The following is a 13,548-nucleotide window of genomic DNA, read 5'->3' on the forward strand; positions in this document are numbered from 1 at the left end:
ACACAACAGGTGTAATACAACAGGTATAATACAACAGGTGTAATACAACAGGTGTAATACAACAGGTATAATACAACAGGTATAATACAACAGGTGTAATACATCAGGTGTAACACAACAGGTATAATACAACAGGTGTAATACATCAGGTACTATACAACAGGTGTAATAGAACAGGTGTAACACAACAGGTGTAATACATCAGGTACTATACAACAGGTGTAACACAACAGGTTTAATACAACAGGTGTAACACAACAGGTGTAATACATCAGGTGTAATACAACAGGTATAATACAACAGGTGTAATAAAACAGATGTAACACAACAGGTGTAATACAACAGGTGTAATACAACAGGTGTTATAGATCAGGTGTAACACAACAGGTTTAATACAACAGATGTAATACAACAGGTGTAACACAACAGGTATTTTATAACTGGTGTAATACAACAGGTATAATACATCAGGTATAATACAACTGGTGTAATACAACAGGTGTCATATACATCAGGTACTATACAACAGGTGTTATACAACAGGTGTAACACAACAGGTGTAATACATCATGTGTTATACATCATGTGTCATACAACAGGTATAATACAACAGGTGTAATACAACAGGTGTAATACATCAGGTGTAACACAACAGGTGTAATACAACAGGTGTAATACATCAGGTGTAACACAACAGGTATAATACAACAGGTGTAATACATCATGTGTCATACATCATGTGTCATACAACAGGTATAATACAACAGGTGTAATACAACAGGTGTAATACATCAGGTGTAACACAACAGGTGTAATACAACAGGTGTAATACAACAGGTATAATACAATAGGTGTAATACAACAGGTGTAACACAACAGGTGTAATACATCATGTGTCATACATCATGTGTCATACAACAGGTGTAATACAACAGGTATAATACATCAGGTGTAAAACAATAGGTATAATACAACAGGTGTAATACAACAGGTATAATACAACAGGTGTAATACACAGGTTTTATACAACAGGTGTAATACACAGGTATTATACAACAGGTGTAATACAACAGGTAAAATACAACAGGTGTAACACAACAGGTGTAACACAACAGGTGTAATACATCAAGTGTAACATAACAGGTATAATACAACAGGTGTAATATAACAGGTATAATACAACAGGTGTAATACAACAGGTGTAATACACAGGTTTTATACAACAGGTGTAATACAACAGGTGTAATACATCACGTGTAATACATCATGTGTAATACAACAGGTATAATACAACAGGTGTAATAAAACAGATGTAACACAACAGGTGTAATACAACAGGTGTAATAGATCAGGTGTAACACAACAGGTGTAATAAAACAGATATAATACAACAGGTGTAACACAACAGGTATTATACAACTGGTGTAATACATCAGGTATAATACAACAGGTGTAATATAACAGGTGTAATACATCAGGTACTATACAACAGGTATAATACAACAGGTGTAATACATCATGTGTTATACATTATGTGTCATACAACAGGTGTAATACATCAGGTACTATACAACAGGTATAATACAACAGGTGTAAAACAACAGGTATAATAGAACAGGTGTAATACAACAGGTATAATACAACAGGTGTAATACAACAGGTGTAATACACATGTTTTATACAACAGGTGTAATACAACAGGTGTAATACAACAGGTATAATACAACAGGTGTAATACAACAGGTATAATACAACAGATGTAATACAACAGGTATAATACAACAGGTGTAATACAACAGGTATAATACAACAGGTGTAATACACCAGGTGTTATACATCATGTGTTATACAACAGGTATAATACAACAGGTGTAATACACCAGGTGAAATACACCAGGTGTTTTATACATGTGTTATACAACAGGTGTTATACAACGAGTGTAATACAACAGGTGTAATAAACAGGTGTAACACAACAAGTGTAAGACATCAGGTATAGTATATTATAGAATATAAATTACAACAGTATTACCTGGAATATACTATATCACAGAACAAAGTATATTTAATACAAACCGTCCTTATTATATTCTCTTTCATGTTATGTCTGCCCGAAAGCATTTTCAAAACAAAAGAAAATAAAACCTGAAGTAAGTTTGTCATTTTTATTGAATTTTGATAACAGTAAACAAACAAAGGTAAAGTGATCACAAGAATATTCCATTGGAGATAACTCTGTTATCGTCTACTAAGAGTTGTCCTTCTTCTATGAATTTTAAAAGAGGAAGTGATCATGTCCATCACAATCGTCATAGACACTTATTTCTCATAGCTTTCTGGGATCAGAGTGTTCCTGTTCCCTTATTTGAAAAAGATGTAGTATCAACACTCAGAATGAACCATATACATAGATTAGAAATGGGACACAGAGGTTATTTTGGAACATTTTCTTCACCTCTTCTTCTGGTTTTCTTACAAGAACTTCTATTACAATATCACAAAGAAATGAATTTAAAAATTGTTTGTTGTCACATTTAAGATGCAACACACAACACGACTCCCTGGCATGAAGTTTGACATTAGGAAGTAGTCCTAAATCTTTTAATCTTTTATTTAGGAATATGATCACATCCCCAGACTTAAAATGAAATCTTTACATTAAAAAATTATATCTTTTAAAACTGAAAATACTGAAAAAATGCCATTAACTTTAAACTATGAACTTTACACTAGGTAACAGCCTTATTAAAACATTATATCAGTGACTAAACATTAAACACAACAATATTGTTTTAAATTCATTTAAATAAAAGTCAAACAAGATAAATTAAATAAAACACATAATGCATGCATGCCATCACAAAATGGTTTTGTATCTAGGTAATATGTATTCATAATGCTAAAAGGTCAAACTTGCTCATTACAGATAAAGCAAGAGATTTGCTTACACTGACTGTCACAACTGTCTTTTAATTCGCTTCAACTTATTTTTTGACTTCCAGCTGAAGGTGAAAGTGAGATAATTACATTGACCTGCAGGTTGTCCTTTGGCAGTGCAGACATATATAATTCATGTTTTATTAAGATATATCATGTATCTTTTCTGGATGAAAGGAAACAACATTGTACACTTTATCAGGGTGGCACAGGGGTCCTCAGAATGCCATCATTCAACCTTTAAAAGGTTAAATCGAATGAAAATTTGTCTGACCTCTGACCTCAGGCAAGTCACTGTGACATAAAGGTGCTATCATCTTTAAGTAGTCCAGTTTAGATGTTATTATCATCTTTTCTTAATAATGTTTATCACAGATAATTGAAATTGTTGCAAATACCACTAATTATGTACTTTGTTCAGAGAAGATCTCACACCCAGTGTTCAGTCACATTCTCCATGTTCTGTGTAGACTTTAAAATCTATATCATTAAAAGGTTTGTCATAAAAGACTTAGTTCTAATTTGATAAAAGCTTTCAGGGATGGGTTGTCAATTTGTTCAATCTCATGCAGTGCCCTTTCTTTTCCATCACAGTAATAATTCTTTAGTTCCTCTGCATATGTGATCCACACACAGTTAGCACAGCCACTCATGCAGCAGTCGACGGGAGGTTCTGGTGGAGGGCCCTTCCCTGGAACAATCTCTGTGAAATTTGACAGTTTTGTGTCAGAGATGGTCGCAGTTTTGAGTATGGGATCCACCTCGTCAGGTTCACTGTGTGGTCCCATCCCATTGGTTGTACTGTAATGCTGCCCTTTCAAGTTATCACTACATCCACAAATGGATGACAGAACAGCAGATTTTTTAACAGAATGACAGACTAAAGAGTCTGGACCAGACTTACAACAAACATGCACTGCTTTATCAATATTTGATGTATACAGTGGCCTGAAATGATGTTTCAGGTAAGTATGTAATGCTCTTCCAGAAGGGTTCTTGAGTACTTGAAGATTCATAGCTTCTACACCTTACCTGGATAAAGAAGGGACAGATTTTTAATACATGTGTTACATCTACAAATGTTGATTTGAATCATTTTTTATTATTCTGAAGTATATCAAATATAGATCTTAGGGCAACAGAAGAATACATGAAATGTACATCATACTTAAACCTGGGGAAAATATAGTTTCTATCAGTTTACACATTTCTAGATGCCTTCCTAACACCAGAAAAAACCTGAAGTCTAGCATAGACATTTGCACTTACCTGGTATGTACATGTATTTAAAGCAGACTTAAATATAAAATAGAATCATCATAATGATATTGATAAGTTCCTTCAGAAAGAGATACAGTTGATATATAAACAATGGTTATTTAAAACTGCAAATGACCATTCTTTTTCTAATTACAATGTCTTAAATTAAAATCCCAATCCTAAATATGTCGACATACAACATACTTTCACTGTGCCAAGTTACAATGAAATCTAATGCACAATACTGAATTTAGCTAGTTGGGCTTTCAGTAATAAAGTATTTGAGGCCATTGCTTTAGCGAAAAATCAATATAAGTTGAATTGCAGCTTCCAGGTTCCTTTTTTTATGCACCATACTTATAATCCATTGTACATTTGTATAATATGTCCCGCCAAACAACAGTCAAAACAGTCTCCATAATTACATACTTCTTTTCTATTTCTAAACTAATGGTCATTAAAACAATTACTTACCCCTGTTATACATCTACTCCCTTGTATGAAGTGATGCTTGACTCATTTCCATGTTGTCTATAGCAAAGTCTTCTATCTTGATGATGGTATGCTGAAAGATGAAAACTGAAATATGAGACATATAAAATAGGATATCATTATTAAAGTTATTTGAAATAAATTGCTATCAATCTAGAATTCAACCAATGCAAGAGAAGTTGTGTAAAAGGTAAATACAAGTCATATAACAATTTTCCAGGTGAAAATATTGACAAATAAAAGGTCCCATAGAAAATGTCAATAACAAACTTTATTAGGCAAAATCCAAGATTGCCGCCTGTCAGCCATTTGGTTTTTTTTCATCAGTCCGAAAATCAAATAGGCAAAATGAGGGACTGAGAGGAACCCTACATATGAAATTTAAGAAAGATACATCCAGTACTTCTTCTCACTAAATAGCCATAACAATCTTTCAATGTAAAAATCCAAGATGTCCACCTGCCAGTCATTTTGTTTTTCTGATATGTCCCAGAATCAAATAGACACAATAAGGGACCAAGGGAAACATACATATGAAATTTGAGAGAGATCCAGGACTTTCAAGAAAAACTGATAACAAACTTAATTAATGAATCCAAGATGGCTGTCTATTGGCCAATTTGTATTCCAACCACACCAAAATCATCTGATGATGGTGGGTTAAAGAGTAAACAATTTTGTGTCTCAAAATATTTGTTCACAGCCAAAGTCTGCTTGTCTTCCTATATCTATATCAACAGTCAATGGTGGGTGTGTTTGTTTGGGGAGTGCTATACTTGTTGGTCATTATTTTTACATTAGTGGTCATCAATGACCAGACATGTCTGGGTTTCTTTCCTGTGTTGTGTCAGCTCATTTTGTGACAAACATCCACATGTGCTGTTTCTTTGCTTTTCCCCATCTACCCACTCATGTAACACAGAGAGGGCCAAGAAGATTCATCATATTTTATTTGTCCAATGAAAGGCCAAAAGGCCACAATAGTGGATGTAAAACCTGTTAAATAAATATATTTCATACAGTTTTGTGTATTTTTATTGCCTCTTTTCAAGCATTTGAATTCAGAAATTCATGTATGCTCTGATATGTTTTGATGGAAATGTAGTTTGTAGATTTAATTTGATGTACCACTTATTGAAGATCATCAATGTAACAACTTGTGATTAAAATTCTGTTTCCATTCTAAATTGGTGATTGTGCTGTTCCTGTTTTTAGTGCTAATCGGATTGAGGTCCCAATGACGTGTTCATAAATAAATGAAGGCTTGCAGCCTTTTGGCAGTAACTCCGTGAAAATCTTGCTTTCAAGTATCGTTTCTGTTTAGTTATCGAAACGATTGTTGACAATGAATAGTTGAACAAACCATCGCGATAGCTACTAACTTGAAATTTTACTATCAACTTATTGCTATCAAGAGCAAAGCTATCGCATCGATGTCGACCTATCATTACACCACTATCAATTACTGCTGTGCTTAGTGAGGACTGCCTATGTTTAAACTGTTTGAATGTTCGTTCACAGCTCGTTTGTTTGCGCTGTTTATCATGTTCAGGAGTTGAGATTGTTCGAACTCATAGGACTAAATGTATTAATGTGATTGGTATTAGTATTCGACAACTGGTATCATTCGGAGTTTGTTTCTACAGAAAAGTTTGCACTAAAGTAAAGTATTACGTACATGTTGATCATATATTTATGTACAAACATAGTGTACATGTACAACTGTATGTTATCCAATTAGTGAAAAACTCACCACTAAAAAGCTTTACATCATTTCTGTTTCCGAGTACTTGCATATGTTATTCACTGGAAATGCTCTTGAGCAAAACAGGAAGTGTGAACTACGTCATCATTATTGTGCTGGTACGTAATTCACAGGAAGTGGGAAAATATTTATAAACAACGTGCACGGCTATGTTTTAATTCGCCTTTAGGGTAAACATGGGTAAAATTGGTAAACCACAGAAAAGCAGAAAACATAAGAAGGTGTTACCGTTCGACCCGTCACTTGAAGGTGACAGAAAGAGGTAACGTATTTGACAAATCCCTACAATTTTAATTGTTAACTAAAACCAGATCATTCTCCCTCCAACCCCCGCCGATTTAGGATCGTCTTACAGTGGATATAGAAAACCCACAATCACACCACGATATTATGTATATTCTTGTTGTCTGTCAGCTTCACCACATTAGTATGCAAACTCAAAAACGGTGCAGGTATTTCAATATCTCATCATATTCACCGAACAGCATGTACATCTGGATCAACTTCAGGCGTATACTAAAAGAAGTAGAAAATCATGTGCCAACAAAGATCTTTGCAATAGGAAGAAACAATAAGTACAGCTTTCCCATGGATGAAACGACAAAGAAAGCCATACAAAAAACACTCATTATCTAAGAAGGCAATAAAAAGTAAGAATGTAGCAACAAGGAATGAGAATAATAAGTTCAGAAATAAAGTAAGGAAACTTACTCGTAAACTCAGGAAACAGTATTAATGTAATATTGCTAAAAAAGCCAAAACAGACCCTAAAGCAATCTGGAACTATATAAAATCAAAATCAACAACAACAGCAAATACTGGAGATCTCTACTCAAACCCAGAAGATGAAAATTCACCAAAAACCACAGTTGATAAAGATAAAGCAGATGTACTTTGTAAGTTTTTCAGTAATGTTTTTGTGAAGGAAGGGGAGGAGGAAGTCACACCTTGCTTGTATCGAAAAGAGGTTAATGAAGAAATGACAGACTAGACTGTAAAAGAAGAGATTGATTCAGAACTACTGGAAACTGCTGTCTTGTTAGCTTAACATTGGTCATAAGCAAAATCCTGCAACAGATATAAGAAAACACATCTACAAGTTCATGAAAAACAACAATTATTTTTCAACCATGCAGTATAGCTTCTTATATGGGAAATCAACACCCTTGCAACCTTTAGAATATTAGATAGACAGAGGTTTTAGATAAAGGGCAGTATATTGATTGTGTATATATATATGGATACAAAAAGGCGTTTGATACTGTTTCACACAACCACCTAATAAGTATATTACACACATGGCTCCTTGAAATGTACCTGGACAAATGCAAACACATGAGATTGGGTAATGAGACTGCTCAAGGACAGGAAACCTTCTGCTCAACATGTCACCTCAATTGGACACACAGACAGTAACCCAGGGGAAAGATATTAGTGTTATAATTGATACCTATTTATCCTTTGATAATCACATAAGTGATAAAGTTTAAAATGCTAGCTCCATGTTTGTTTTTCTTAGGAGAACTTTCCAGTTTATGGATCATAGGTCTTTTATTCCTTTATGCCAATGCCTCACAAATAGATTATGCGAGCCCCGTATGGGCACCATATCAAATAAAGCACACCAATAAGACAGAGGGAATACAAAGAAGGGCAACTGAGAACCTCCCAGGCATGAGTAACCTCAGCTACAGCCAGATACTGGAGAAACTAAATCTACCAACATTAGCCTTCAGAAGAGTAAGAGGAGATTTGATAGAACTTTACAAAACTATTAACGAAGTATACAATCAGGAATGCTGCAGTTCAGTAATGTTATGGGATAACGCTGCTCAACGACATAGTCCTCGAGTTAACTCAAGAACAATATATCCAAAGAGTTCTTCAACCATGCTAAGGAAAAACTTTTTTTCAATTAAGATCGGTAACCATTTGGAATAAATTACCTGAACATGTAATTTCAGCAAGTAATATTAACAAATTTAAAAATGAATTAGACAAACACTGGAAAAACAAAGAACTGTTTTTTAATTACAGAGCTCCAATCACATAATTTCCAAATTGTATACATGATGTGCATTTGAAAGAGGTCTATGTAAAATAACTGATATTTTTAAATATCGAAATCTGTGATATATCTACAAATATATTATACAGTGATGTCTTTACTTTTTATAAGGTATGCATGTGTATCTCAGTTTATCTGCAGCTGTTTACTGTCAGAATTTCAAAGCCTATCTGCAGTCTCATATGTAGGAGATGCAAACAGCTAAATTATTTGTTTTACTGCCTTTAGCACATGTATATTATGCCATTTTAATTTATTTCAGCTTTAGGCAAGACAAAACGGCAAACAAGCCTCCTAAAAATGAAGAGGAACAAGAAATACCGAGGAAGCTACAATATTTCATAGATCATAAAGGAAGTTTTCCAGAGAAGAAAGTGAACCGAAGAAATAGGTTTAAAAAACAGAAAAGTAATGCATTTTTAGCCCACCATCATTAGGTGGCAGGCTGTTCAAAAAGCCCTCCCTCCGTGGTTAGTGGTCAGTCAAATTGTCCTTAGGCCATTTTCAGACTGATTTGGTAAAAAACGAAGATGACCCATAGGCTACCATACAATTTTTTGACAGTCATAAATTTGATAGATTTTTCCCAAATTTTATATACAGCTTTCTTTTTTGTCCCCCATTGTACCTGTTTGATTTTGGGGCTGATCTGGAAAACAAAGTAGCTGAAAGATCTTATATTTTGATTATGAAAATTGTTATCACTCTTTCTTGGGAAGGACTGGATGGATTTTAGGTCATCTGAGACAAAGTCTCATGGTGACCTATTGCAATCCCCTTTTGTCCAGTGTCATGCATTGTGCATTGTAAACTTAACATTTTAGACTTCTTCTTGAAAACTCATGAACAGATTTCAATGAAATTTTACAAAAGCCTTTGATAGCTAAAGGCACACCAAAATTTTAAATGATGTGGTCCCTAACCCCCAGGGGCCTGAGGAGCAGGGCCAAAAATGGTCAAATTTATTGAAACTTCAAACATCTTCTCAAATCCCAGGTAGTGTAGAATCAAATACTCTTTATTACTGGAAAGGCTTTCAGATGATTTACCAGTATTATAAACTTCATGATCCCAGGGTCTCATATTTCCCACTGAGAAGGGGGTAAAGTTTACAATTGTTTATATACCGGGTAGGAATGTTACATTTTTAAAAACTATTTGTTCATTACCATTGGAAATAGTTCAGATATGGTTAGAATTATAAGTTTAAGAGGACAGTTTGATGAGATGCACATATTGACCTCAGCTAACCCCAGGGACTGAGGAGCGAGGCCAAAAATGAGTCAAATTGACTGAAGTTTTGAAAATCTTCTCCTCAGCATCTAGATATGGACATTTCTTATGGTGCTTTACCAAAATTGTAAATTTCATGTTCCCAGGGCTTCACATTTTTTCCCTGAGGAGGGGTAAAATTTACTACAGTTAACATAGGAAAATTACATTTTTGAGCATAATTTGTTTATTTTCTTGTAGAAATAGTTCAAATTAGTTTGAATTATTATTATAAGCTGACAGTTTGATGAGATTCACATACTGACCACAGCTGACCCCCAGGGACTGATAGGCAGGGCCAAAAATGGGTCCAATTGATTGAAACTTCAAAGACATTTGCATTATGTATACAATGTAGTTAAAGTTCTCTTACTTTTTTAAACAAAATCATTTCTATGAAATGTTACAAGAAGTATTGTGACTCGAAGGATGGTTCAGGCTCTTGGGTCTCTTATTATCAGATCTCATTTATAGGTTTCCCTTGGTCCTTAGTTGTGCCCTTTAAATTTCAGGATTGATCAGAAAAAAAATGGCACTGATTGTCATGTCATTTTTAATTTGACATTAAAGATTATTATCCCAATTTCTTCAAAGAATTTTCAAATTTTATATAATGAATGGCAAAAAAAAGGAAGGGAAATCATTTAAGATTTTACAGTCAAATACAGCTCAAACAATGGTGGGCATCAAGATCACTCTGGGATCTCTCTCATTGATTTTACTGTTCTGTTGTGTAATATATGTACGTAGAATGTACCACCTGTCAATAATCAGATCTTTTTTACTATGTCCTGTATTTAGAACTACCATTAATAGCAAGTAGCACTTTCAGAATCCTCCATAGACCTTCCATTATTAGAGAGAACAACATATATAAGTATATGTTGTTGAACATATAGATTTCCATTAACATGCAAACTCCTTAGCTAAGCATGTCACGTTGTCTTTTCATGTGGTAGATATATAAAGTTGCATTCACCAATGCAATTTTTAAATTTCGATGTTGTACCTGGTGACTGATTGGTTATTGAAGAGACTTAATGTGTGAGACATTCTTTATGACTTTTTCTAACATTCCATTTTATTTCAGATGACGACCATGCAGAAAAAGGCATGACAAAGCCTATGATGCCAGCACCAAGATTTATTCAACATAGAAATGAAAGTGAGGGAAAGTTCATGGCAAGAGTTGATAGAGAAACAAAGGCAGTTATTTTGACATCACAGTTGTCAGACAAATATCAGGTAAACCCTAGAAAGATCTTAGTATCAACCATTTTCATTATTTATTATTTTTTTCCCCATTTTGAATCTTTTTCCCCCTTTCCCTTCCCCTCCACTCCTCTCCATTACATTGCATTAACAATGAATTGGTCATATAACATCAGTAATCAGAACATTAAGATTTCAACAAAACAAAAAGAAATTATCCAAAGCACAGTGGAAATGATTTAGGTCAACTTTGAGGATAGGAAATTAATATCATGTAAAGTTTTAGATCGACATTGAGGATAGAATGCTAGTATTGTGCTATGTTTCAGGTCGACTTTGAGGATAAAAAATAAATACCTTGCATTGATTTGAGTAAACTTTGAGGATCTTTAGAAAATTAATATTGTGCTGTGTTTTAGGTAAACTTTTAGGATTTTGAGAAAATTAATATTGTGATGTGTTTCAGGTCGACTTTGAAGAACTTGAGAAAATAAATATTGTGATGTGTTTCAGGTCGACTTTGAAGAACTTGAGAATGGAAACATAACGAAAAAGAAGAAAAAGATGAATAGTGCTAAAAAAATGTAAGTCATGCTCTGTACAGAAAAAAATGGAAAAACCCATTTTTGTATAATGACCTCTTAAGAAATACATTAGTATGTCAAACAGATAAATAAAATCTGAATCAGATTTAATTTGTAGGACCTAGGAGGATAAGCAACCCCCAAATTTTGAAATACAGGCTATTCTTATGGATGTGTATTCCTTTTCTTGATTTAATTTGTAGGACCTAGGAGGATAAGCAACCCCAAAAGTTTGAATTACAGGCTATTCTTATGGATGTGTATTCCTTTGCTTTATCAATATCATGAATTTCATTCCTCTTTCATTCTAATGTGGTGAGAAAGGTAAATTGGAAAATAGTTGTGCTGTTTTCATTTCAGGAGACTGAAGGAAAAGAAAACTCATAAGAAAGAAAAGAAACTGGAACACCAGATGGAGAAAAAAGGGGATTTCTCATATCTCAATGGTAATTATTTGTATGGTATATAAAGACCTCCTCCTTCTCTCTACTGGTTGGGCTGTGCTCTTAGTTCTCGGTTCATCATGCATTCATTTGCTAGTAAATTTTGTTTAATATCTCCATTTCTTAAGCAGTGCTTGATGGATCTTTCTCAAACATGTTACTTTTCTGTGGTCCAGGGTTTGGATGGTTGTATAAAAGTATGGAAGGAGGTAGTCTTTATTAGACTCTAACAAAGTTATTTATGATAATACAGAAGTAGTGATTGATTGTAGGTTCCTGGTGGAACTTAGTTGTGCATTTTTCAGTTTTGATACTGATTGAGAGGGAAATGGCTGACCTGTAACCTTCTACTATTTGTCGTTAAGTCTTGGATGAAGTTGTTCTCTAATTCTGTGCAATGCATAGTAATATTGTAAATTGTCAGATTGATTTAATGTACAACACTTCATTTCTTTTATTGTTCATATTATTTGGGGTAAAGGGAGGGATTGTCCCCCAAATGTATCACCTTATTGTATCCATTAAATGTAACCATGTACAATAACCCTGTCAATTTGTTTGTGTTATTTACAGATAAAGTACGATTTGGAGAGGTTGCTATGGCACCACCCACCTTGAAGATTAAACCAAAAAAAGCACCTGGGTCCAAGGATGCTATTCCTAGGGTTGGTAATTTTCATCTCTTTCACCAAAAAGTGCTAGGAAAATTTGTAGATTGGAAGACATAAATTTTGTGCATAAAGCTTTTGGGAGAGGAAAGAATCTGTTTCAGTTACAATTTGATGATTGTTTGTGCATTTAAGGATATATGGAAAATGATGAAAAGTAAATTGTTACATTTGAAATGTGATATTGTCATGTGTCATTGAAAGATCAAATGATATTTTTCAAAACTCAAGCATACAGAAATCATACTTGTCCGTCCTCCCAAATTTGTTTTATCCTCCCAGACTTTTTAAATCACTGTCCCACAGGTAAACCCTGTGGGTGTACATGCATCTTATTTGTTACCCAAATCATGTTTCATATATGTATAAATAGTATTGTCTTTAAATGAACAGTATGTCATTTGTAAAGTCATGTTACTTTATGTTCTAGCCTGGTAAGAAATCTCTACTTCTGAAGGAGATTATTGCTGGCAATGCAAGAGAGGGCTTGGGAAGAAGCATACTGTCATCACGTGAAGTTGGTCAGACACTAAAACGAAAACAAATGTCCCTTTCACAGCAACACACTATGGACAGTGAACGAAACAAGGCAATTAAGTTGTATAGACAACTCAGAGACAAACAAAATAAAACACCTAGCTGATTGTCGATGTCTTTGTTGTATTTTACAATTTGTGTGCATGTTTCTAACCTACAAGGAGATTGTGAAGTTTAAATTGCCTTATTTTGAACATTGAACATTTGAACATGATATATAACTTCGCACTCATCCTGCAACCTGGCCAATTGTGGCTTTGCCCCATTTTAAAAAGAAAGACAATGTGATGCAAACATCCTGCAGTAAACA

The 13,548-nt window shown here is 34.1% G+C and overlaps 2 protein-coding genes across 2 annotated transcripts; one reads left to right on the forward strand and one right to left on the reverse strand.

Annotated features, from left to right (window-relative positions):
• Nucleotides 1–2,151: 2,151 nt before the first annotated feature.
• LOC132544409 (uncharacterized) lies at nt 2,152–6,511 on the reverse strand. Its single transcript, XM_060208000.1, has 3 exons — nt 6,443–6,511; nt 4,672–4,762; nt 2,152–3,969 (listed from the first exon to the last, which is right to left on the reverse strand). Exon 3 carries the CDS (start codon nt 3,951–3,953, stop codon nt 3,438–3,440), a length of 516 nt encoding a protein of 171 aa, XP_060063983.1. The 5' UTR covers nt 3,954–3,969; nt 4,672–4,762; nt 6,443–6,511; the 3' UTR covers nt 2,152–3,437.
• An 85-nt stretch (nt 6,512–6,596) lies between these two features.
• On the forward strand, nt 6,597–13,345 carry LOC132544407 (coiled-coil domain-containing protein 137-like). Its single transcript, XM_060207998.1, has 7 exons — nt 6,597–6,716; nt 8,785–8,930; nt 10,885–11,039; nt 11,520–11,590; nt 11,951–12,036; nt 12,607–12,698; nt 13,132–13,345. The coding sequence occupies exons 1-7, from the start codon at nt 6,631–6,633 to the stop codon at nt 13,342–13,344; spliced, it is 849 nt and encodes a 282-aa protein (XP_060063981.1). The 5' UTR covers nt 6,597–6,630; the 3' UTR covers nt 13,345.
• Nucleotides 13,346–13,548: the final 203 nt, after the last annotated feature.

Source organism: Ylistrum balloti, unplaced genomic scaffold (genome assembly GCF_031769215.1).
Source record: "Ylistrum balloti isolate Yb309-2 unplaced genomic scaffold, AGI_CSIRO_Ybal_v1 Utg369796, whole genome shotgun sequence".
NCBI lineage: Eukaryota > Metazoa > Mollusca > Bivalvia > Pectinida > Pectinidae > Ylistrum > Ylistrum balloti.

Excerpts from the sequence above, each read along its gene's own strand:
- LOC132544409 (XM_060208000.1), bottom strand. The coding sequence starts at position 3,953 with ATGAATCTTCAAGTACTCAAGAACCCTTCTGGAAGAGCATTACATACT.
- LOC132544407 (XM_060207998.1), top strand. The coding sequence starts at position 6,631 with ATGGGTAAAATTGGTAAACCACAGAAAAGCAGAAAACATAAGAAGGTG. Across the intron at positions 6,717-8,784 it reads CTTGAAGGTGACAGAAAGAG|CTTTAGGCAAGACAAAACGG; the intron begins GTAACGTATTTG and ends AATTTATTTCAG. Across the intron at positions 12,037-12,606 it reads GGATTTCTCATATCTCAATG|ATAAAGTACGATTTGGAGAG; the intron begins GTAATTATTTGT and ends TGTTATTTACAG.